The sequence below is a fragment of the Zootoca vivipara genome, chromosome 1 (genome assembly GCF_963506605.1).
Source record: "Zootoca vivipara chromosome 1, rZooViv1.1, whole genome shotgun sequence".
In the NCBI taxonomy this organism is placed as follows: Eukaryota; Metazoa; Chordata; class Lepidosauria; order Squamata; family Lacertidae; genus Zootoca; species Zootoca vivipara.
In genome coordinates, this window is record NC_083276.1 from 61,813,028 (window position 1) to 61,839,145 (window position 26,118).

The window sequence follows — 26,118 nt, forward strand, 5'->3', positions numbered from 1 at the left end:
TTGATTGAATTACCTCAACAATGCCCGCCGCCTCCGTCACTATAGTTTGTTCCTTCAGAAACGCCCCCGCCCTCAGCCACGCGCGGGCCTGGTGTCGGCGAGGGCCCGGCCTCGACCCGAGCAGCTCTTTTTAGTAGGAGGGCTGAGGGTTCGGAGTATGCGGAACCAAAAGCAGCGCGTGTCGGGCTGCCTCCTGTCCCGGTGGACAAGCCACCAGCAGCGCATTAAAGTGATTAAGCTTATTTACTATAAACTAAACAAGCTATAGCTTAGGGCCCCACTCTCTTGGGGGCCCTCAGAAAATGTAAAGGGAAAAACAGACTGGTCGTACGTTTTCAAAATGTAAGATAAAAAACAAATAGAATAAAACCTACATACAGCAAGTGTTTTGTGTTGTGTTGTGTTGTGTAGGCTCCTGTTTGTTATGTGCAAATGGCATATATTCAACACAAAAAACAGCGACAATTTGTTGTTGACAAACGACAGCTGGACATATATACAGGGCCCCATTACTTTCAGTAGCTTAGGGTAAGGTTACCAGATTTTTTCAATGAATCCGGGGACACTTTTCAACTTCAGTGGATTTTGTATGGGGACTGATCCCTGGGAAACGGGATGTCTGGTAACCTTGGGTATGACTTAACCCACCATCATGCCACTGGCCTAGGCCATAATCCTCTGCAGTAATAATGATGTATACGGGACCTATTGGAGATCTCCGTTGAACAAGTAAGAAGCTGAGTAAAAGGCTGCATGGGTAAGTTTTATTACACAGTCCGTGTCACATGTAAAATGAGCTTTAAATGCTAGAAATAAAGCAAGCAAATGGAAAAGGATGCAATATGGGAACTAGCTATTCTGCCAGTGTTGTGGCCCTGGTCTGACCATTTACTAAGACAGGAAGTCATACTGCTAGGCAGCTGCTATGCCCTCTCCAAGCATGTTCAGACCCCATTCAAGACTACACAAGTGCAGTGATAGAGGGAAGCAGATATCTATGGCAGTGTATGGAAGGCAGATGTAGTGCAAAACTAAAACTAAAAAAAACCCACCCATGGTGGCACACAGAAGTAAAAGTATATTTCTAGGTGGGCAAGTTGTGTCCCACATGTTAAGATATCCAAAAGAAAAATAGCCAGTGTATTTAGAATCAGATTTGTAAGAGGTGAAAGGGACCACGAGGGTCATCCTAGTCCAACCCCCTGCAATACAGGAATCTTTGGCCCAACATGGGGTTCAAACCCAAGACCCTGAGACTGAGTTACATGCTCTACCAGGGCTGTCTTAAGCATATCTGGTCCCGTGGTGCAAAGATCCCTCCGGTGCCCCCCCCCCCCGGTTTCACAGAGTTGTTGACCTTTTCCCAAGCCTCTGCGGGGATTGCTCTCCTCTCGCAGAGGCTTGAGAAGGAAGCTGCACACCCGCCAGTCATATAGTTGGCGGGGCGCAGCTTCCATCCGAAGCCTCTGCAGGGATCGCTCTCCCCTTCCACAGACGCTTGGGAGGCAAGCTGCATGCCCACCAACCATATGGTTGACGGGCACAGCTGACAGGCGTGCAGGGAAAGGGGAGGCCACCGGCAAAGCTGCGCAGCTCCCCCACTCGCTGGGGCGCCCCTGAGAGGCCAGCGCCTTGGTGCAACATGCCAGTAATTCCAATAGGAAAGATGGCTCTGCTCTACCAAGTGAGCTATCCCAACATATGTTAATGACATGAGTCTAGAAATGGGATGGGCAAGCTTCTTGTTTGCGGGTGCTTGCCCCCTGCCCCCACTGGCACCACCCATGCAACAACGTGCCCTGCAAATCCTCCCTTCATTTTGTCATATGCACTATTTTGATGATCATAAGCATCATTTCTTATATTAAAATCTGATAAGTGGATAAACTCTTGTTATACACAAATTGCCCATATGATCATCCTATTATTCCACAATGATTTCACTTCCTTTACTTATTAAAATGGAACTCAATTGATTGCAACATTTGTTTTGAGTGGATTGTAGTTTTAACATTATGCACTGCCTTGTTATGGGAACCATGAAAAGCCTGTTCCTTTAAGCAGTGCAACCTGTAGTGTATCAATATACAAGCAGAAACATTTTAAAGTGCTGTTGAGAAAACTGTTGTTAAGGATTTCATTCACAGAACATCTAACCATCCATTATGCAACAATGTGATTACAACCCAGTAAAAAAGTCTTTCTACATACGTACGTAGGAGAGAATATGACAAGATCCTGGTGAACCATTTTTTAAACATTTAAAGTCCTTGAGAAGTTACGGTACTTGTGATCTCAGCTATTTTCAGTGACAACAACTAAAGCCTTCAAGATCAGAGCATACAAGAGAATTTTGTTTTTAAAATGTTATAAATATAAAATGTGAGACCGTGAAAATGTCATTTTAACATTTTCTCTGTGTAACAACAGCTACTTAAAGCAAATTTTTCAATAATAGTTGAGGGAACTCTATTTTGAAACAAGTTTTATGAAATAGCCTATTAATGTAGACACATTTATAAATAGCCCTGTTTTACAAATATGTTTCTATGTACGTATTTTGTGAAATTTAGAGTTTCCTTTGAAATGCAGAATGCCTACCTATAATCCAAAATATGCAATTTGCCAAATACTGATTAAGAAACTGATTTCTTTTCACATGAACATCACTGGCATAAACAGTTGTAACTCATGAATTCCACAAAAGTACTTTTCAGCAACATACTCAGTGTATATGTGTGTGTGTTTAATAAAATACCTTTTAAAAGATTCCAACATTCAGAACATCCTGTTTCTTAACCAATAGCAACATTCTTAAGTTTTAAGAATTTAAATTTGGCCGTTACACAACTGAGCCTCATTTCAGTTGGCAGTATTATTTTCAAATGCAACTTTTCTGTAGCAGAAACTAATTCTTGCACATAGAAGAGAATTCCACACACATGTAGAGCTATTGCACAAAACAGGCTTCCCCATTCACTCTAATAGAGATAGCAGTTCTGCATGCACCAAATATACAGAACTACCCCAGAAAGCAAACATTTAAATTCTATGCATCTTAGCACAGACAGAACTCTGGGTTAGGGTGAATATTTATCACACTGGTCAATTTTGGCATCTGTGGGCAAGTTTTGTTTGTTTCTTAACAATAGCAACATTATAAAGTTAGTACTACTCATGCACATCATAAATTAAATATTTCCAGCAGGAATTTTCATTTTAAACCTGTAAGTTGAATTTGAGAGGTGTAAAGTATAAACACACAAAACTCTAGGATACTTCTCTCTTGCTTTTTGATTTTCTTTGATTTTACTATGAATGATTTAGGCTTACAAAAATTACAGTATATAAATTGATAGCATCCCATATTTTGTACAAGCTAAATAATTTCGATATACAAAGCTTCTGGTTTTATTACAACAACAATGTACAACCAATGTTTATTTACAATGCAAAAAAGTATATAAACCACAATTTAAACATTCTGCTACTGGCAGCTGTTATATTTTAGGAGGTAGCCTTAATTAACAAAATGCACTGAAGCCATGTTTCCCATCATGTGTTCTATCAAATAATTTACAATACAAAGAAAAGACTTTTTATGCACATTATGTACAGTTTAATTTTCCTAACTGCAATCTAGTTTTAATCATTTAGTAAAAATTATTCCAGAATTACTGGTATGGCAGTGGAATTGCGATCAACTTAACATTTTCTTCAAAAAAATGTAAGATTTAGTTTGATTATGCATTCATATTATGCTGCTCAGACTTCAGTTTAAGGGCATATATCAAGGATCGCTCCTTATAATTATGAAACAATCAGGGCCTCACATCTAAAGATGCAATTATTCAACTTGCCATGCCCCTCTCCCACTTTAAGGCAAGACAATCTATTTCCACATTACCGTAAAATAGCATCAAAGCAGAAATTCCTAGCGTTGTGGGCCTCATTACATGCCTTGTTTCAAAGTTTGTGAACATCCCAATATTTTACTCCAAATAACCTTATTAGTATTGCAAAGTACTATGTACTGTGATTTCACCCCAAACAACATTTCCCTTCCTGAAGAGCATGTTCATTTCTACCTTTCAATGGCTGTTCATATCACACATTATTTCTCTCTCGAGACAAATGGCAAAATCCCAAAACTGAGGTTCTTTCAGGTGATAGTGGTTATCCTGTTGTCTTCTATGTCAAAAATACTCTGGGTGTGCATTAGGCAACCCCAATTATGTATGTAGACTATTCCACAACTTTTGATAAGTGCTATATTAACCCAGGTGGCGCTGTGGGTAAACCACAGAGTCTAGGGCTTGCTGATCAGAAGGTCAGCGGTTCGAATCCCTGCAACGGTGTGAGCTCCCGTTGCTCGGTCCCAGCTCCTGCCCACCTAGCAGTTCGAAAGCACATCAAAGTGCAAGTAGATAAATAGGGACCGCTCTGGCGGGAAGGTAAACGGCGTTTCCATGCGCTGCTCTGGTTCGCCAGAAGCAGCTTTGTCACGCTGGCCACATGACCCGGAAGCTGTCTGCGGACAAACGCCGGCTCCCTCGGCCTTTAGAGCGAGATGAGCGCCGCAACCCCAGAGTCGGACACGACTGGACCTGATGGTCAGGGGCCCCTTTACCTTTACCTTTATATTAACCCTAGAGGTTGTAGGGTCAGAGCAATGGCAAAAGCAACCTCTGAACAGAGATATGCTCAGGGGATGCTCCCGACAGCATTTGGGGCAAGGGGTGTATGGAGGGGGTGACATTTGCCAATTCCCCCCCCCATCCCCCTGCAATACATTCCACAGTATTGCCAAGGGTTAGGGGATCCTTCAGAATAGTGTGGAAGCTGGCACTGGGGGCTGCAGGTGGAGGGGAGAAATCTGCAAAAACTGCCTTTACCAGTGGAGCACTCTTGGATAAAAAGCTGCCTGTGTATGCAAGCAGCCTTTCTATCTGTGGACAGTGAAGTTTGGATCTAGCCCTTTGAGACCACACAGCACAAATTTGGCAAAACTCATGTTGACGCTTGTCCAGCATGCAAAAGCCCAAAGTTCTCATTTGCTATCAAGCAGTATCTGAGCTGAAAGGCGATTCAACCAAACTGTTCAGATTCTATTAAGAGGGGTTTAAAGTATTTTACTGAAATAAACGTTTTCATTCCAGACAAAGTTAGCTACAGGTTAAATTATGAAAACATAGCATGTTTTTTCCCGTATTTGTCTCACAGTTGCATTTGGGAAGAGTACTCTCTTCTTTTGGCCCTGCAGTAAAATGTCCTGAGATTCAGTCAGAAATGCTATACAAAAGTTAGCAACAATTTTTCCCTTGCTATAATAAAGTCACATTTAAACATGTGTGTGTGTGTGTGTGTGTGTGTGTGTGTGTGTGTGTGTGTGTGTTAACTGCTTTCTGTTGTATTGTGCTTAACTAGAAAAGTTGGCAGAATTCACATCACAACAGGAGCAGTAAGTTACAACTGGATAACAAAATGGAAAAATAGCCTAAGAATGTAATACATAATTGCTTGGAAAAAAGAGTAAAAAACAATGGGATTATAAATTTTGGTTTTCCAATTATTTACATTAAGAGCAACAGCTCTTATTTAAAATACATTGTTCAAGACATTCACTACCTATATCCCTTATTTTTAACTAACATCAGGTGATGGTTATAAAAGTGCATCCAGGTAAAAGGTCAGAACAGCCATGGTCTTTGAAGCATCACACTTCCTCCTCTTTAATCACATGCTTTGCAGTAAAGTCTTTCAGTCTTTAATCCTTGGGATGTTGTAGGCATAACGAACCAATGGGAAACCTCTGCTTTGATAGAAACAGGCACGTCCACAGGCCTGTACTTGATCTGAACTGTCCGACACAAAAGAGTCCTCTTCATCAGCGTAATCAGAATGAGCAGACTGGGTACCACAATCTGACCAATAGCCATCTGGCCTTTGGCAAGGCACTACTGTCAGAGCTGGACAACTGTGGGATTTTATTAAGTGTTTGCATGGCACAGGCTTTGATATAAGTAGTGATTCACAACATTCGCACATGGTAAGGTTGCCCTGCAGATGTGTGTACATGCCACAGTCATAGTAAAAATCCTGCGCCCCACAGCCACCTTGAGTATTGACAGCAATTGTTCCAGTCCCACTTTTCTTGGTGATGTGCCATCTCAGTAATTTCCAATCTTCTTTAAATTTGGGATTGAAGAAGATGTACAAGACTGGGTTCAAACAAGCAGGTAAAGGGAAAAATATTAGAGTGACAGACTTCATGATTTCAGGGCTAATAGAAATTGCAGTGATGAGCGGAGCAAAGGAGAAAAATGCAACCGGGCAAAAAAAGATGCAGTTGGTGAAGATTAGCCAAGCAACATGTTTAATCATGTTAGCCTGTGAGTTCTCAGAGAGGTCTTCCTTTTCCAAGTTGCAGTAAAGTTTGATATAAATAATAGCCATGAGCAAGAAGGCTAATGAGTTTAGGAGCACTAATGTAACGGTGAACCCTAGGGAAGGAGTTTCTCCAGTGGGAAAGGGCAGGCAGAGAGGTGATGCAGAATACTCTCCCTTATGGAAAAGTGGTAAGCATCCTGCTACAAGTGCACCCAGGAAAGCAAAAATAGCTGCAATTCGAAATTGTTTCTGATTATTGCTTTTACCCTTTTTAATTATTTCCTTTGCAGATAAGCTCCGCTCAATGGCTGCTAGCATCAGGGAAAAAATGGCACTTTCTGAAGAGAAGATGGCCAGAAACCCAGCAACTTTACAACCACTGCCAGTCTCCCACCAGATACCAAATTCAGCAAACCTTCCCCAAGAAACTGCATCCAGGAAAGTTAATATGCCAGTGTAGACCCCCATAAATAAGTTAGAGACAGAAATCAAGCCTATGAACAGTTTGGAGGAAGGCAGTGAAGTACAAGGAGCAAATATAGTTAACATGACAAGCATGTTGAAGAACAAGGCAACCAAAAAAATAAACCAGACTGTAAGGCGGATCATCCAGCTTCCCAGTAAGTATTCACAGGGCTTGAAAGCACCTTAAAAAAAAGCAAAGAAAAAAATATGGTGAGAAATACCAGATTGTCAATGCTAACATATTTGAACACTATTGTAAGATAGGCATTAGTTAGAATCATACAATCATAGAATTGTTAAGTTGGAAGGGACCCCAAGGGTCATCTAGTCCAACCTCCCCCCACAATGCAGAAATCTCAACTAAAGGCCATCCATGACAGATGGCCATCCAACCTCTTCTTAAAAACCTCCAAGTAACAGTCCACTACATCTCATGGGAGTCTGTTCCACTGTGAAACAGCTCATACTGCCAAAAAGTCTCTCCTGATATTCAGTCGGAATCTCTTGTAACTTGAATCCATTGGTTTGACTCGTACCCTCCAGAGCAGGAGAAAACAAGCTTGGCTCCACCCTCCATGTGACAGCCCTTTAGATATTTGAAGATGGTGATCATACCGTGTTTCTCACATTTTAAGTCATGTCTTATATTTATTTTTACTCCAAAAAAACCTGCCATGGCTTATTTTCAGGGGATGTCTTATTTTTTTGTTAAGCTTTTTAATTTTTTACTGGTATTAAGCTTTCAGAGTTTTGCTGGGTCGGGCTCGGTGCGGCGTGCGCTGCTGCCCTTGCCGGCTCCCGCTGGGTCGGGGCTCTCCCTCTCTGAGATAACTACGAGCTCTTCTCCTCCTCACCCCCCAGTCGTTACACGGCCGCCGCGCGGGCTTCCTTACCCGGGTTGCAGTGCAGCGGCGTGGCGACGGGCGACGAGGGGGCCGGGGAAGGCTGAAGCAAAGGCAACGGCGGAGGCAGCGGCGGGTCTTTGGGGCCGCCAGCGCCCGGCGAAGGTGCAGCGGAAGGCGGCAGCATGAGGTAGCGATGCGGAGGGGGTAGGCAGCGCACACAGAACGAGTGGAGGCACGGCAGCAGCTTGGGCCGCCGGCTCTGGATGTTCTGGCCGCACACCCCGCAAGTGTCCAACAGGTTGAGCCGCGACTCTCCGTCGGCCTGGTCCGCGGGGCCTTGCCGGCTTTCAGCCTCGTTTTCCCCACCCATGGCGACAGGACCGGCCGCGGTGGGCCCTGCTCCCGCCATAGGCTCGTCCATTGTTCGGCGGCGGCGGCCATTTCAGGCGCGAAACGCCTCTCACCCAATGGCCGCTTCTGCTCTCACCCTCCCCCCGGCCTGCTCACGAGCGGAGCCCCGCCCCTTCACGGCCGCTGGGAGCAAGCGACGTTGGTTGCACGTTGGTGTGATTGGCAGGCTGTTCTGGGCTTGGTCGAATTCGGGGTGGGGGATTCATTCAAGAAAGAGCCGGCAAAGACAGCTGCGTGCGCTGTGCCGAGCCCCGACTCAGCGGGAGCCGGCAAGGACAGTAGCGCGCACCGCGCAGAGTCCCGACTGAGCGGGACCCGGGAGAAACAGCAGCGCTCGGCGAGGCGCACGCTGCAAAAGCGCCATGCAGACCTGCTCCCACCACTGCTCCCACTCAGCATGTCTTATTTTTGGGGGATGCCTTATATTTTATTGCCTCCAGGAAATCGTGCCATGTCTTATTTTATAGGGACGCCTTAAAATGTGAGAAACACGGTACCTCCTCTCAGTCTCCTCTCATCCAGGTTAAACATACCCACTTCCCTCAACTGTTCCTCATAAGGCCTGGTTTCCAGACCCCTGATCATCTTGGTTGCTCTCCACTGCACACGGTTCCAGCTTATCAATATCCTCCTTAAATTGTGCCCACAACTGGACTCTAGATGTGGTCTGACCAAGGCAGAATATTTCTTCCCTTGATCAGGACACTATACCAATCAGGACACAGATGCCAATAGGTAGAAAACAAAGGGAATCAAGCTGCAGACATGTTTAAGGAATCAAGCTGAGTGGTGCAGACATGTTTAAGGAATCGTAAGCTTAGTGGTGCAGGTGGTGCTGTGGGTTAAACCACAGAGCCTAGGGCTTTCCGATCAGAAGGTCGGTGGTTCAAATCCCCACGATGGAGTGAGCTCCTGCTGCTTGGTCCCTGCTGCTGCCAAGCTAGCAGTTCAAAAGCACACAGTGCGAGTAGATAAATAGGTACCGCTCTGGCGGGAAGTTAAATGGCGTTTCCATGTGCTGCTCTGGCTTGCCAGAAGCGGCTTAGTGATGCTGGCCACATGACTCGGAAGCTGTATGCTGGCTCCCTTGGCCAGTAAAGTGAGATGAGCGCTGCAACCCCAGAGTTGTCCGCAACTGGACCTAATGGTCAGGGATCCCTTTATCTTTTACCTTTAAGCTCAGAAAACAACCATCAATGATAGCCTTCTCCAACACCCTGCAAAAGTGTCATGGTGCATTTATTTATTTGTTATTCCGAATCCCCAATGTTATTTATTGTACTTATAAGCCTGCCCTTCGCCCAAAGGTCCTAAGGAGGGCTACAAAAGTGCCTCAATTTAAACAAGCATAATTGGTGCTAAAATCGTAAGATAAAATCACAAAACAATAAATAGTAACACAGCAGCGCACAACAGCAGTGCACAACACAAGAGGAGGAAGAGCTTTTCTGAATTATTTCACCACAATTAGTAGATTGTTTACCAGACTGGTGAATTCTGTCTACCTTTAATGAAAACATTCAGATGATAAATGTAAGGTAGGGAGCAGTCCAGTTACCTGTTGTGGGGGTACAGTGAATTATTGTCTGACCAAGTTCTTCATTCTTATCGCTGCTTAAGTAATCTGCTTCCGGTGCACCTGGATTAAAGAGGCAGGTGATTAGGCCTAGATAAATACTAAACTAGGAAACCACTGGGTGGTTGTTAGACTCTTAAAAATACATTCCTGTAATTGACACTTTTGCTTCATATTAAATTAAAATAGCTTAAACAAGTCTACTTGTGGGTGGGGAGAAAGCCTGCAAAATCCTCTTAGGTGGCACTCCAAATTCTCATTAAGTAATGTAATGGATGCTTCCCCATAGTTTGAAGCACAGAAGATCATGGAATGACTGAGGAGTTTTGTGTTCATGCTTTGGTGCTGGGAGCGGAGGAAGGAAATATCACACTCATAAACACCCAAATCGTGGCAGGCAAGATGTGATGATTGGATAAACCATGTTGATCCCCACCAGCCTTGAAGACTGGAGCAGGTTGAAAGCTCCCTGTGGGAATTGTGCAAACTGAAATACTACTACTACTACTACTACTACTACTACTACTACTACTACCACCATACTACTACTTATTTATTATTTATACCCCGCCCATCTGGCTAGGTTTCCCCAGCCGTTTCCCCAGCCACTCTGGGCGGCTTCCAACAGAACATTAAAATACAATTGTAAAATACAACAATCTATTAAACATTAAAAGCTTCCCTAAACATATTCCTCTTAGCAACATTAAATCCCACTATAATTTGAACCATTTTCACACACTATTACTATATTGGAGGACTCACCTCGCTCATGTGCAACTGAATCTTGGTGACTGGAATCTTCTGTGTTAGCATTTAAATAAGAGTCACAGCCCCAGAAAGCACAGCATTGGTAAGCATATGGAACAGAAAGAGATCTGAAAATACAAGCAGGAATTCTTAATTGACATTTGTTTTTCTTTTTTGTTTCTAAAACAACATCTCTCAGAGCTAGAGACTGCTTTCCTTTTCAAAATACCTTCTAAGGAAGACGAGCTTCAGATTAAAGCTAATTATAAGATTTCCCAAAGAATATGTATTATATTAGAGAGATAGATTACGAAAGTTCTGTAGAATTCATTTTCTATGAGCTCTGATCCAAGACGTTTCTCTGGTTGTAGTCCAACATTATGTTAAAATGTTGTCATCTTAAGGCAAGCAAGATGTTACGAGTGATCGTGTTATTACCTGTGCATGCTGAAATGAACATTCATCAAGCTGCCTGGAGAGCAGCACTGTTGCGCAAGTGAATTCCCAGGCAAACACAGCACTAAGCACACGCCTGTCATCCTCATTGTTAATTTTGTTTATATGAAATCCTCCTGGCTTGCCTGTCTGGATTTCCTGCATTGCCCCTGTCTCTCATCCAATTTAAGGATGTGCCAGTAAGATTCATGTATCTAGATGAAGGGTCCTGACATATTTTAAAAAGTTGCTTGCAGCTATCAAGTTAATGCCAAATAAAAATACAAATTAATTAAAATATTTAAAAATATTGCCACTAAAGCTATATACCGCCATAAAAACTATAAAACTGCTATTGATGGGGCGCTGGGGAGATGCTAGATTATCTTAAAGGCATGTGCCTTGCTCTCAGAATGCCTGCTAGCATTCAGTAATTTTTAGAAGATGTGGAAAAACCAAGCCTGGTAGACTTCTCTGATAAGGGACTTCTAAAAGGAGGGTGTAACTACCAAGAATTCTGCTCCTCATCTCTACCAACCTAACCTCAGTCAAGGAAGAACTAAGAGCAATATGTATTCTGATTATAGAAGTGTGCATGCACACGAAAGCTTATACTCAGAACAAACTTAGTTGGTCTCTATGGTGCTACTGGACACTTTTTTAATTAATTAATTATTTTTTTCCTGATTATCTTCATGTATTAGGCTGGTACACAGGCTGCTCACCAAGCAAAAACAATGGGCTTTGAAACTACTTCCTTTATTTGACAAATAATGTAACCTCACCACCTCCAATAATTGTGCTTACATCCACAAATCTATGGTGTGCAAATGTCAATGTTCAATATTTACAGCCAGCCATTCTTCTAAAATACTAGAACAAAATGGTTTAAGAAAAAACAGGGGCCTGAAAAAGGGTGTAAAGGAAAAAAGAGCAGCTGAAGAGATTTTTTAAAAAACAGTGGTTTTTTTTGTGTAAAGCAATGATGGGCAATTCGTTCTGATGAAAGTCTAAAGAGGTGGGTAGGCCCAGTGTAGATTTGTAGCTTGCAGTAGAGCTTCCTATAATGGCAGATTGGACAAAGATCTTTGCTCCAGGTGAGCACTGGATTTAGTCATCATATATAAGCCATAGTTTTCCACATGGAAGTTAAATTTATTTGGTTTACCACACAGTCCTATTAATGAAAAATGCAAGAGCAATTGCCAGCTGGATTGACTTTATTTTGGGGCAGTAATATTAATCCAGGGTTTATTGATCCAGTTACTGACTTACCTGAGTTTTACAAAGTCCTTTGCCACCAAAGCTTCTTTCAGTTCTGTATTGCCTACAAGTTTAAGCTGGTTTAACCCAGCCAGGCCTCCAGTTGGAAATGAAGTCAATGCATTGAAACTTAAATCTCTAAAAGGAGGACAGAAAAACCAAGTGTGAGGGGAAAATAGACCACATAAATTTTAAATATGTAGTGGAATATGCGAATCTAAAATTAAAAAGACATCCAGCCATTTTGCTCGCCGAATGAGTGGAACACTCTGCCGCTGGATCTCTAAGCAGTATTGTACAATCAATATTCCCTTCCTCCAAAAACAGCCTTAGGGTATCATAAGTGATGATAGCCCATAACAATCCTGAGAAGCAAGTGCAACTGAGAGATGATGAGAGGGGCAGAGGCAATGTGGTATAGTGCTTATAGTGTATGACCTGGGAGACTAGGGTTCAAAATCCTACAGTTTCCTAGCCTAGCCTAGCCTACCCTTCATGGGTGTTGTGAAGATAGACTGATGAGGAGAAAAGTACAGCACCTTGAGGTCCTTAGAGAAAAGGTGGGATATAAATGTTGTAGTAATAAAAAAATGGATATCTGCCCAAGATCACCCAGTAAGCTTCATGTCTGAGTGGGGAATTGAAGCTGGGTCTCCTCCTTTGAGATACAATGCTCTTCCCTTTGTTGCACCATTTTCTAGATTTTCCAAATGTCAACAGAAGTTGACCCAGCCATCATCATCTTCAGACAAATCTGGAAGCTGGCTTTTAAATATCTGTGCTATTTCAAAAGGACATGGCTGTTATAAGGCCAAACCTAGTTGCCAGCCTAGCAAAGCACAGCTGCCTGATGCAGGTATTTGTCTAGATGCAGTAGTCACTAACAGAAGACAGAAAGACTAGGAGTAGCAGCATAAGGGGAGGAGCACAACAGAAGTAAATTAAGCATGATGTGGAGGCAGACATTTTTCTCCCTTCTCATCATACTGAAACTTGGGTCACCCAATGAAGAATATCATCCTGAAACTCCCACCAGACAAAATGAAGTATTTCTCATAGCAAATCATTTATGGAATTTGCTGCCAGAAGATGTTGTGATGGCCACCAGCTTCAATTGCTTGCAATGGAGATTAGACAAATTCATGGAAAGGTCCATCAGTGTCTATTATTCAAGATGGTATGTACAACTTCTTGTTTCAACAACTTTGTGGCCCTGAAAACCAGCAGATGGGAGAAACCAGCAACAGGGGAGGGCTATTGCCTTCATGCTCGGCTTGTCAGCTTCCCAGAGGCATCTGGTGAGCAACATTAGGAAAGAGGGTGTAGGACTAGTTGGACATTTTAGTCTGATCCAGCAGGGCTCTCCTTCTGGTCTTATGCAAAGCAACAGACACAGAAATGCTCTTCATTTCTCCTGGTGGCTAAAAATGTGAATGCATACTAATATTTGTATAAAACTCTCCACTGTAAATCATATTCTGCTTGGTTGTTCCATATGCAAAGTCAAGGTATTGAATGACTTTGGAAGTTCCCTGCAATTGACTCACTTACTGTTGTGGGTTTGTTTGTTTTTTTGCAAAGAGAGATCAAGAAGAGAGAGAAGACCAAAATTACTCAAAATTCCATAGGCTGTGTAGCATTCTTTTTACATCAACACACATCAAGCTGTGATGTGAGTAGCTGGTTTTCTTGTACAGTGGAACCTTGGTTTATGAACACCTCGGTTTATGAATTTTCGGTTTACGAACGCCGCGGACCCATCTGGAACGGATTTATTCACTTTCTATTACTTTCAATGGGAAAGTTCGCTTCAGTTTATGAATGCTTCAGTTTATGAACAGACTTCCGGAACCAGTTACACCCATGCTTCGGGTTAAGTACGCTTCAGGTTGAGTACTCCGCGGACCCATCTGGAACGGATTAATCCACTTTCCATTGCTTTCAATGGCAAAGTTCGCTTCAGTTTATGTACTCCGCGGACAGTCTTCCGGAACCAATTGTGTTCATAAACCGAGGTACTACTGTACGTGGCAGCAACATGGTACTTTTTGCTCTTTCAGGTGAATGAGGGATTAAGGCATTGTGGAAAATGGAAGTGGAGATTTTCGAGAAGGAGAAAGGGTACTGCTTCAGCATTAGAAACTTGCACTGTTCTTAAAATGGTCTACTTACAGGTTGGTAATAGCACCCAGCATAGTAAATGCTTCCTTGTCAACTTGGTGGATCAAATTTCTGCTGAGATCACTGCAATTTAAAGAGGTGCTATTGTGTTAGTGATTTATACTGACACGCCTAAATGCCTATTGTTTGCACTTCAGTGATTACTTTGTGTTTCAGGTCATATTAAATTTCTAACAAACATAAATAACTTGCAACTTATCTGCATTTTACAATGTCATAATGACCATTTTTCTTGACACAGTTATTTTAAGGGCATTTTATTCACTGGAAAACTGAGAAACAAGGCTTGGTGGACCATGGCCTTCCAGTATGGCACTATAAAGCTCTACTTGCTCTCTTTTCTCAGGGACCAGCACCAGCTATCTAAATTTGATTTCAGATGGCTCCATGCCATTACCTCTCTTACCCTGACCCTGACAAGGCATAACCTTACACTCTGTACTGAAATTCATTTTGTTACTTTGGGCCCAGTTTTCCAATCAGTTAAGGTCACCTTGAATCCTGATTCTGTCTTCTGAAATGTTAGCTCCCCCTCCCAGTTTGGCATGATCTATTGCATTAAGATCTGTCACAGAGGCTCCCCTCCCATACTTTATGTGAAGATGTGGGAGAGGGCCCTTTGCAACTCTGAATTCATTCTGGTATGTAACTGTCACATGTCACATGTGTAACATGCATTCAAAGGCACTTACACTATAACAGATGAAATACTGATCTCATTCTAATTTATTTTAAAGTGGAAATAAACCATGGCACTTACATGAGCTCAGAACTAGAAGTGGATAAAACCCATCTGAAGGCTCCCTCCTGTCTATGGTGACATTTCAGCAAACCATCTGGCTTTACTGATTTGTGGATGTGGTTTTAAATTGGAGGAGAAAGGAGTGTGTATGTGTGGGAGATGCCTAAATTAAGTATTGGGACAGGAGGGATAAAATAAAATGAAACATTTTGAGGAGTGCTGGATCGGTTGGGCTGAAAGCTATTTTACAAATGATTGCCTTGCTGTGATTAACTGTACGTTGACTACCGACATTGAACACAACTGTTAGCTTCCAACATTTCACTTAAAATAAAAGCATTTGTAAAGAGAATAGACTCACAGGGTACGTAGAGAAGTCAGCCCCTGGAATATATCTTCTTTGATTTCTTCAATTTGATTATGCTGCAAAGATCTGAAATATGGAAATTAGTTACATAGAGGAGGATTTTCACCAAAAAGCAGCATAGTCGTGGCACTGCATTCTATCCTGACAGGAACAACTCCTACTTTTAACTTATTAACCTCAAATTATTAATGAATGATTAAGTGGAAGACACTGTGGAAGACCAAAAGAAAGGCAGAAGGGGAAGAAAGAAACAGAAGGAGTTCAAGGAAGAGAGCATAAAGCAAGATACGAGGCAAAAGTCTGATTTAGCCACACAGTAATAGCATGGACTTGGATCTTATTGCAAAACCATACTAGTTAGACCTCAACTGGAGTACTGTCTCCTGCTCAGTCAGAGCAGCAGACTTGAAGAAGTAGGTAGACAAATGGAATGGGTTCAGAGGAAATAAATGAAGACAGGTAACAATACAAATTCTGTGAGGTTGGGTTTTTTTTTAAAAAAAGCACCTCCATAAAGGGTAAAGATCTGCTTCTGCAGAGGACAGGACTACATCCAACCAGTTTAAGTTTCAAGAGGACAGATTTGGTGGTAAGAATAGTTTGACAATAGAAGCAATTTTACATAGAGGGGGTGTGGGCTCTCTGTTACTGGAGATCTTCAAACAGAGCTTGGACATTTGTTGGGGGTCATTGAGCTCTGGATTTTGTGCATCAAGTATGGCATTTACAGTATATTATATGTCCTACAAGGTTCCCCCCCCCAATTCTTATGATACCACAACATCAGCAAGAAGCACAAGACGAAGGGGCCTTAGCAGTTGCTTAAAACAAACAAACAAGCAAACACACACACACACACACACACACACACACACACACACCACCACCACCAGACACAAGTTGAAATCTGAATAAAGGCCAAGGTCTAGAAGCCACAGGGGCAAATAGAGAGCGAGGAAGAAGTAAGAATGACAAAAGAGAAGTAGAAATGCACCAAAAGGCAATGAAGTAATGAAGGGACTTAACATCTATCACCACTTTGTACATTTCCCCCTCTGGTCCCAAAACATTAACTTAGGGAGAGAACAAGGAATGCCTGTTTTGAAATACTGCCCTCTTGCTATCAGTTGTAGACAAACTATAGGGTTTCATTTTTGGTGGCACAGATTCCGGGGGGGTGGTGGTGGTTCATATTAGACTGGGTGTGCTCTGTACTCACATTTCTTCCAGGGAACTGCAACCTTTAAAACTTGGAAGTTGTTTTATGCTGTTATAAGATAAATCCCTTGTAAAGGAAACAAAAGGGAAATGTTACTTTTATCATTTTATATGAAGGTATACTGCTTCTAATTCAGGGTCACAAATATATGGTCAATCATCCTCTCCCAATATTTTTATAACAATCTATTTCCCCACTAGCAGTTTTCCCAAGAAAGTGGACTGCCTTCTTTAAAGTTTTTCAAACAACTTCAGGTTAAAAGATAGTATAGATGTGGAATGTGCTCAGGAAGTTTACAAAAGCAATTGAAACTAAAAGTCTCAAATTCATAAGGGCTGCAGTCACCATTAGTCAGCTCTCCAGGAGCTGCCTATCAGTAGTGGGTTTAGCCACTCCACACTCTTGCATTCACACACACCATAATATACACATGCACAGGTGAGCTATCCTGAGCTGATATCTGCAGATCAGCAGTGAAGGATTATTGCTCCCTCCTTTTTTAACAGAGGCTCAAACTGATGAGCAGGAGGGGGGCATTTGCATCCCTAAGAGGATGCAGCAGCACACAGACCAGGGAGTTAGCAAGTCTCTACAAGAGCCTGCCCATTCATGCGGCCCCAGTAAGCTCCAGTTTGGCTTAGAGTTATGTGAAAACAAGGCAACCGAAACAAATGACTCATAGTAGGGATGTCGGATCTGCGTGGTTTTAAACTGACATGCTCAATTCTGACTTTCTGGGTTATTATGCTCCATTTCCCTCATATACTGCTCCTTATAAGGGATGTGCTAACAAACATTGATATAAATTGTATATTCTACTTTTGTAGTTTTATTAATAGGAAGAAGTAGGACCAAGAGGTTTCTACTTACAAAGTCCGAAGCAGTTTTTGTTCTTGGCATAGATCGATGGGGATGCTGCTTATTTTGGTGCCTGTAAAAGTCCTGTTTAATAAAACAGAAGCATGTGATTGAACTTTGATTCATAATAATTGCCAGAATTATTAAAATGAAGACGCAACTATCCTAGAAAGTTAGGACTCAATCACTTATTTCTGAACACAGTAAAGGACATTTTTTAAATATGTGTGCCTTTGACTAATGCCCTAGCAGTGTTGATTCAACAAAACTGAAACAGATTAAAATAGGGCAATAGTTAAAGAAACAGTGATAGCATTTTTTATTTGCTCTTTCAGAAAAATATTTCAAAAACAACGTTAGGCTTAACCATGTGCACATCCTACATCATTAGGAAGTATTACATATGCTTTGCTTTCTCTCCACCTAACTGTATACCCTAAGCTTACACAAAGCTTAGCCTTCTTCAGGTTTTCAAGCAACATCCAATGAGGAGGCGAGTGAGAATGAACTCACTAGTCCCATCCACCTCCATCATGTTCATTTGTCTTTCATGTGCTGGGAAAGGAACTTCAGGAGGGAACAGTTTCTGTACAGGAAAGCTCCCCACATGAGGGGAGGAAGCAAATGGATTAATTCCCACTCTCCCTTGCACATAATGGTAACAGCATGGGAGGAAGTATGCCTGAAATGGGCTCATGTGACATAAACATATGGATAAGAAAGTCCGATCTCCAAAACTCAGCAATAAAATTAATTTTAAAGGTTCCCCTTAAAAGAGAATCTAACAATTAGAATTAGTTATTGTTTGAGAGAAGATACTTACAGGCTTTCCAGATTGATGGTTCCTGTTAAGTTAGGAAACCACTGTACCATGCTGGCGCCACGAATGACCCTGAAGGAGAAGAAGAAATATGATGACACACACTGTTGCTTTAGTGAATAGAAGGAACACAAGAAAAGCCCTGCTGTGTCAGGCCAAAAGCCCATCACGTCCAGCATCCTGTTCTCAAAGTGGCCTTACAGATGCCTCTGGGAAGCCTGAAAGAAGGACCTGAGTACAACAGCACTCTCCCCATTTGTGATTCCCACCAACTGGTATTCAGAGACCTACTGAGGCACAGCATTGGATGTCATACATAGCCAAAGATATATGCTATGTGATTAAAGATTTTCATGAAAGGTTCATACCAATCTAATCTCATTTCCACCTACATTTATCCATGCTAGATTTAATGACATTTGTATCACATCTCAATGTACAAATCTCTAAGCACAGCTCAAACATGTTTGAAATATTAAATGGTTTACAAATGCCTTTAATTTTTTTTAATATAAAAAAAACTCCACACAAAATATTGAAAAATGTGTTTGGCATCTCTTCAGAATTATGTTCAGAATCTGGACTCCTGCCAATGGACTGCTCTGTCGTTAATACTATGGTCTGGCTGCCAAGACAGCTTCCTTGCTCACAGTCAAGACACTGACGTACACGTTAAATTCACATGTGTGGATTGGTGAGAGAGCAGAAAGAGAATGTGGTAAGTAATGCAGAGTGTGTGTGAGGGTGAGAAAGAAAATGAATGATATGTGTAAGCATTCTATGTTTGCAACCACCAGCAGTGTGCAGACCCCAAGGATTCCTCCCATCCCTGCCAAGGGAAAGTGGGCCTCTGGGACACAAGGTTCCCCACCTCTACCCTGAACTCTGCCTTTTCCTCTTGTGTAGGCCCTACTACATCCTTTCTGAGAATTTAATACTGGAATGAGGAAGATGAGCTTTTCTTCTATTCATAAATATTTAGCATACATGAGAAACCTACGAACAGAGCACAGCACTTCTAAAGAATGACCACATTTTTGCCATGGCCACTGCCAAGTAATACAACCAAAACACACTAGGTCTCAGATTAATTGAAGCTGTGAGACTCATCTAAGCCAAATCCCATTTTTACGCTAAATTGGGAGTCATCCTGAGGTGGCAGTACAAAAAGCACACTGTGGTTGAAATGCATTTCTCAGTTTAGCAAAGGTTTGCAAGGGTTTGTTTGATCAAATCTCCAAGGCTTATGTTTTCAAAGGGTGTGTGCACCAAGATGAGCTGGAAACATACCAAAATATATGAGCGATTTACTTCCATGGGGTTTCGCAAGGGAAAGAACAATAAGGAAAAGGGAAGAGGGGAAAACAGAGTGCTCACAAGCAAGCACAGGAAAACAACAATGAAGGCATCACCCTAAATTAATCATGATGATAACCAATGGCCAATAAAATCCAGTTCACAGAAGAGATAGAATAGTGTAACAGCAATGGAGTTGTGGATGCAAGAGTCAAGTACAGTTAAACCAAGCCACACAGAAGAATGCCATAATATAACATACAGGAACAGCAGTTGCACAATATATTTTTCCCCAGTTGCTATAAATTGATTGCATGGCTTAAGGAAAGGGATCCAATACTTCAATTCCACTTGCAAAAAAGGATTTTGATCCCGCAAGTGCCTCTGCTAATGTAACAAGGGAAGAGAGGATTTTCTCAGATTCCCCTTCCTTCCTGCTTCCATGCTGTTCTGGGCATCCCTCAGGAACAGTTTTTCAGGGAAGTGGGGCACAGAGGCTGCAGCAGGGAGGGAGGAATCACCTCCTCTTCTCTTACATAAGCAGAGGTAGCTGCCGGATCAAAAGCCACTACGGAAATGGAATGGCAGCATCGACTTCCACCATTAGTCATGAACATAAACAGTGACTGAAAGGGTTCTGGTGTACAGAATACATAATGACTTGACATTGCTCCATAAGGTCTTAGCACTAGATATGCAGCTTCTTCTGATCTCCTGGCTGGAGATTGTTAAATACTGCCTGCCTACAGTATTTGGTAACAACCATATAAAGCAATAATTTAGTAGGGAAATCAATGGTTTCTGTATAAAATATATACATTAGGATGCTGTCAAACAATTTATGTGATTAATTATTTGCCAAACTTCTATTAAGCCATGCACTATAGCAGTTAAACTACAGAACTTATGGATCTTTTAGAATCATACATGTTTCTCCATGCTGCAAACATGTTCTCCCTGTATCTTACATGATGGTGCTTTCCCCAGTGGTCTTTACTGCACAACTTTAATCTTGCAACTCCATTGCTAATTCATCACCATTCTTGTGTAACAGATATTATCAGCACTGTTGATGTTAATTATAAATCTGGGAGTGCTCTTGTTGTTGTTTTCTGGTTTTGCACTGTAAGCAAAACCATTACCAGCTTTCCCATAACAGCCTCCCTAAGACTACTAAACAAACCAACAAAACTGGAACTTACTATAATGATTTAAAGTGTGCTTATTTTAGTCTTGCTCCAGGCTTTTTCTCTTCCAAGAGATAACATAATTACAGGAACACGCCAAGAGCAGAAAAAGAGCTGATGGGGCTGCCCACCATGAGCCCCCTCCCCCCGTCAGTTGAGGGGAAAGGCACCTATATTGGGGGGGGGGTATTGTTTCTGTTTGTTCTTTGTTGTTATGTTATATACCGTAATTTGTGTTCTTATGTTGTAAACCGCCTTGTGGTCTTTGGATGAAGGGCAGTATATAAATCTAATAATAATAATAATAATACAATTAAAAGTTTTTTATAGTTGCCTTTTAAAGGAGCAGACAAAGGCTACAATCATACTACAGCGCAAGGGTACTTACAGGGAATGCAAGTCTGACAAGTTTTGAAAAGCTGAAGTCCCAACAAAGGATAAAGGGTTATCAAACAGATGTCTAGAGTGAAAACATTTAAGAGGACAAATTGTCAGTTCATATAATCACTTATTGATCTGTTAAACAAAAAAAATGTAATCACTGTTTTTTAAAAAACCAGAAAAACTTACATAGTACGAAGAAGTGGGTTTCCTACAAATGCATTGTCAGGGATCACGGAAATGTAATTACTGTGAAATCCCCTAAAAACAAAAAAATAGAGAAAGAACGATAACACTTTAATGCACATTGTTTCATTCTGTCTTCATGAGTAAGACGACAAGAGGCTTTCATCAAAACATGTAGCTTTCAGGGAAAGTACAGTACTTGGAATATCCCCAAACAAGCTGTTCTCCGTTTTAGATTGCCAGGAAGTGAGACAGACAACATCTTTAAACCTGGAGTTTTGTTTTGTGTTTTTATGTTAGAGAAAACAAAATACCGGTAAGTAAGGAAGCCACAATAATACTCACAGCTCTTTTAGGCTTGGAAGTGCTTTTACTGCTTCAGGGAACTCTGCCATGTTGTTATAATTCAAGTCTCTGAAAAGAACAGCATCTTTAATATTATGCAGTGCTTGGTATTAATCTATTTTCCCAAAGTAAAACAAAAGCAAAAACAAACCAGTTTTTGGGTACATTTTTTTTCAAAGCAGAACTAGAGAAATCCCAGAGCTTCTTCGTAATCAGACATTTATAAAAACATATAACTGTCAATTTGAAAGCAATCTAAAACATACACATTGTATTTTATAAATTACTTAATGTAACAACTCAAATACAAATCATCAAAATTGCAGCTGCTCTATAAAGGATTGTAATTTTAACTGGAACGTATCTGAAATTAATAAGATTCTGGAACGTAGGAAAAAAATTAGGAAGCCATCAAATCTGGCACATGGGGGGCATTTTAACTAAAATGTAAAATCTGGTATTTGATCAATTTGTATTAAGAATTGTATTAATTGGATATGAATTGGCATTGTTATAATGGGGCTATTATTGGAATAATATTGGGAAACTATTTTTTTTTTTAATAAAAAATAATTTCCCCCAGCTCTGCTGCCAAAAGTTCTGCCCACACTGGAAATCTTGGGAAAGTGAGGCAAGTTGTGATGTGACCAGCTCAGTGTTGTGCAACAAAGCATTGAGCATATTTGTATATGTAAGTAAATACAGCTAATTACCATAACATCATAATTATATAGCAAAACCATAACAAATCTTAATCTCAAGATTCAATGCCATCAAGTCTTTTGTAATGTGCTTTATTCAATTACAGAGCCCCAAACACTTACAAAGTTTCTAGGTTGTTTAATCCATCAAAACAATGATGTCCCAGTGTTTTTATTTTATTGTTATGGAGATGCCTGAAAAAAAGCAGAAGGGGCAATCTATTAACCACAGGAATCACTATGCACAAGCTAAGGTTCCAAAAATAGCTTTACTTGATAGCAAAAAATGTGTTGCACTCACAAGGAACATCCAGGCTGTTAGGTTGCCAATACACAAACCCCCTTTTATAGTTGAGCAAGGTAGCAGAACTGGCAAGCTAATGATTTTGAACCCCACCCTGCATTCCCCACTCTTAAGAATGCAGTTCCTAGGTGATAGAGGTTACCTTCAGATTCTGACAAAGACAATAGAAGAGCTCTGTTTCTTACTCTTACTAGGGAACTGTATAGAAAGTGACCAGATTTTTGTCTTTTCTCCTTGAATGACAGGGGTGCTATCTCCCACACCCATCCCAGTTAAATCATCTCAGTCTTGTAATGGGACCCATGGAAGCCAAGCAGATTGTAATACATGAACAAGATCCTGCACAACTCAAGCAAACATCACAGTTCTACAAGAATTCATTCATGTCTGCTTCCTTGCTACCCATCACTGAAACGGATTGATCATGTGAACCATAAACAGCCAATGAGATTCCCTTTCCTTGTCTTCTGCATTGGCACTTGAACCAAAGGGCTTCTGGGGATTCTCTCTCTCAAAAAAACGCTAAATAAATAAAGCTTGGCAGTGAGCCCAATAGCAAACTCATGTAGCCCCCCATTCCGCATGTGGAATTTTGGTTGCCCTTTTGGATGCACAATCTGGTGCAAGCATGCTTCACAAAGGCGAGCACCCAAAAGCTGGGAAATGTGTGCAATGCATTTCTGTACCGTATATGTGCCAAATTGTCAGTGTTGATCACTAAGGCAGGGATGGGGAGACCAACATTTAAAGACACAGTCCCTCACACTGAAAAAAGAAAAGATAGTTGTACTATCAACGTCAGTTCTGATGACCACTTGGTTCGAGCAACAAGATCCTATGTACAGCACATGTGTATACTACCACTGCTATAGATGAGCACAATCATACATGCTAATGTTTTCCAGCCGCCATTTTTCTACTATATGAATGGCAATAAAGTACTTAATATAGCACAACAAAATCAGGTGTAGATTTAACACTTACACTCTGGCATATGTAGGTATTCAGCAAAAAAACAAGCTGCAAATACTTACAGGACAACAAGGCTTGAGAGATTTGTAAAAGCAAAATCAGGGATGCTGGTTATTTTGTTGAGAGCCAAGGTTAAGGCCTGCAGGGATGGAAGATTGCTGAGAGGAACAACAGGGACTTCAGTCAAACTGTTATCATCCAGCCACAGGTGTCGCAGTTGAACAAGGCCCTCGAAACTGTCTTCTGGGACAGCAGTAATGTGGTTAGCATCTAAGCGCCTGAAGATAAAAAGAATATGAATATTTAACACCTTGCAAAATATATAGAGTATGCACATCAATGTATTTTAAAAGCTTTAAGGATGGAGGGGGGAAAGCATTTGGAAGTTGTGGGAGCATCAGCTGAAACTGAATATAGCTCACCATGAGCCAAATGAACATGCAAATCAGCACAACCCAGACAAAAAGGGAATAGGTTATGCACACTGTGCATGTTATCTATCAGCTGACACCTTTAGAAACAGCTGAACAGCATACACCTAGAATTTACAAATGGGTAGTTGCACGACTATTCACTGATTCACTGGGCACTACTTTTAAGTCTATGCAGCTGCAAGGCCACCTTCAGTAATAATTTCACTTCTTCCTCACTGTAAACAGAAGCTGACCTGAGTTCCGTGTCTCCAGTCTCTCAACATAATTTGAAAACAGATTCCGTTACTAATGAATAGAAGAACAAGGTAGCTCCAGGTTCAAGAACATGAGGTAGTCGTTATAGTGTCTTTTACCAGCTCTAAGCCTTCCTTGTTAAAACATAAATTTTAAAGGGATTTTCTATATTAGAACTTTGTCATATAATATTCGGCTAAAAACAACTTGTACATAATCATGGTAGCAGAAAATAATTTCAGTGAGAAAGCTCTATCTTTGCATTGTATAGGTTTCATTATGCTAATTTATCATTATTGTTACAGCAGTACCATGGAAATATCTTTACTATACATCTCTTATGCAGTTTTAGTCCTTGTGGCAGGTACAAGTCATCTTGGTGAGCAAGACCATCTCATAATTCCAGAAATTATGGAAACACACAATAAAGTAAAAAGAGAGCTAAGAAATTCACAACACCGAGGAAAGGCTATAGCTCAGTGACAATGCATGTCCTTTGCATGCAAAAGGTGCCAGGTTTATCCACTAGCATTTCCAGGTAGGGATGGATAAGACTCCTATGTGAAACCCTGTTGAGTTTGTCAGCAAAATTACTGCTCATCTCTGTGGATAAGGGCTTGACCGAGTACTGTATAAGGCTAAGCTGTAGGCAGTCAATTCTTTAGCAAAGTGACATTTCCAGGATTGTTTATGGAAGCCATGATAGTAAGCTGTTATGAAACCAGTATTAGTCTAGTAGCATGGATGAGGTCTGTAGTGACTGCTTCTCAAGGATCAAGGACTTCATATCCGGAAAAAGGATCAAGGACTTTACTCCTAAAACAGGGTTTGGCATCAATTTTAGCAACGGCGTGTGAATTCTTCATTTTGAAGGCAGTAGCCATTGTGAGCAATTAAAAAAAAATCGGATAAAGTATGAGTATGTTATTACGGAATGGTTCCTTAAAGCCCAATGCATTGTGCTACACAAAAAGAGCTGCTCCCCTTATGTGCTTAGCAAGAGCGAATATGGATGAGCTTATATTAAAGCTGACTGAAAAGCATCTTAGCATTTATCCTATTTTAGAGGAAGGAGTGGATGGTGCTTCACTTCTTCTCTCTCATCCCTTCTTCCCAGTGTTAGCAGACAAAAGTCCACCCTGACTTTAGGAGAATTGTATTTTTAAATTTTCTCAGCATGCAAGAGATGCATAATGCCAAAGAACCAAAACAAAAAAACACCCTTACAAACTAATGTATTTAGCATGCTTCTTGCTGAAGTAGTTTAGCACATCTCCAGAGCTAGTAATGCAGGTTCTATATTTTGATTAAATCTGCTCTGATAAACTAAAGAAAAATAACGATGTGAAGGAGAAGGAAAAACAAAAACCACTACCAGCTCACATTAAGGATGCAGTAATCATTACATCCATCTTAAATTAAACACGCAAGTTGTTAAGAGTCACCCAGATATCCAAATAAGTATTCATATAGTATTATAGAATCAGAGAATTATAGCTGGAACAAACCCCGAAGATCATCTAGTACAACCCCCTGCAATGCAGGAATCTCAACTAAAGCATCTATGACAGATGGCCATCCACCTCTGCTTAAAAAAACCAATGAAGAGCCCACCACCTCCCAAGAGAGTCTGTTCCAACACTGAACAGCTCTTACTGTAAAAAAACTTCTTCCTAGTGTTTTAAGTCAGAATCTCCTTTCTTGTAACTTGTAAGTTGGTTTGAATCCTACCCTCCAGAGCAGGAGGGGGAAAAGG

The 26,118-nt window shown here is 41.2% G+C and overlaps 1 protein-coding gene across 1 annotated transcript in view; it reads right to left on the minus strand.

Moving 5' to 3' along the window:
* Positions 1-21: 21 nt before the first annotated feature.
* Positions 22-26,118, minus strand: part of LGR4 (leucine rich repeat containing G protein-coupled receptor 4) — an 88,893-nt gene continuing 62,796 nt past the window's right edge. The window contains exons 5-18 of the mRNA XM_035117726.2: positions 23,757-23,972; positions 22,542-22,613; positions 21,718-21,786; positions 21,376-21,447; positions 21,194-21,265; positions 18,326-18,394; positions 17,515-17,586; positions 16,645-16,710; positions 15,420-15,491; positions 14,308-14,379; positions 12,148-12,273; positions 10,453-10,565; positions 9,670-9,750; positions 22-7,037 (exon numbers count right to left, since the gene is read on the minus strand). Coding sequence (XP_034973617.1) covers positions 5,761-7,037; positions 9,670-9,750; positions 10,453-10,565; positions 12,148-12,273; positions 14,308-14,379; positions 15,420-15,491; positions 16,645-16,710; positions 17,515-17,586; positions 18,326-18,394; positions 21,194-21,265; positions 21,376-21,447; positions 21,718-21,786; positions 22,542-22,613; positions 23,757-23,972 — 2,449 coding nt within the window. The 3' untranslated portion in view covers positions 22-5,760. The remainder of the gene's footprint in view (positions 7,038-9,669; positions 9,751-10,452; positions 10,566-12,147; positions 12,274-14,307; positions 14,380-15,419; positions 15,492-16,644; positions 16,711-17,514; positions 17,587-18,325; positions 18,395-21,193; positions 21,266-21,375; positions 21,448-21,717; positions 21,787-22,541; positions 22,614-23,756; positions 23,973-26,118) is intronic.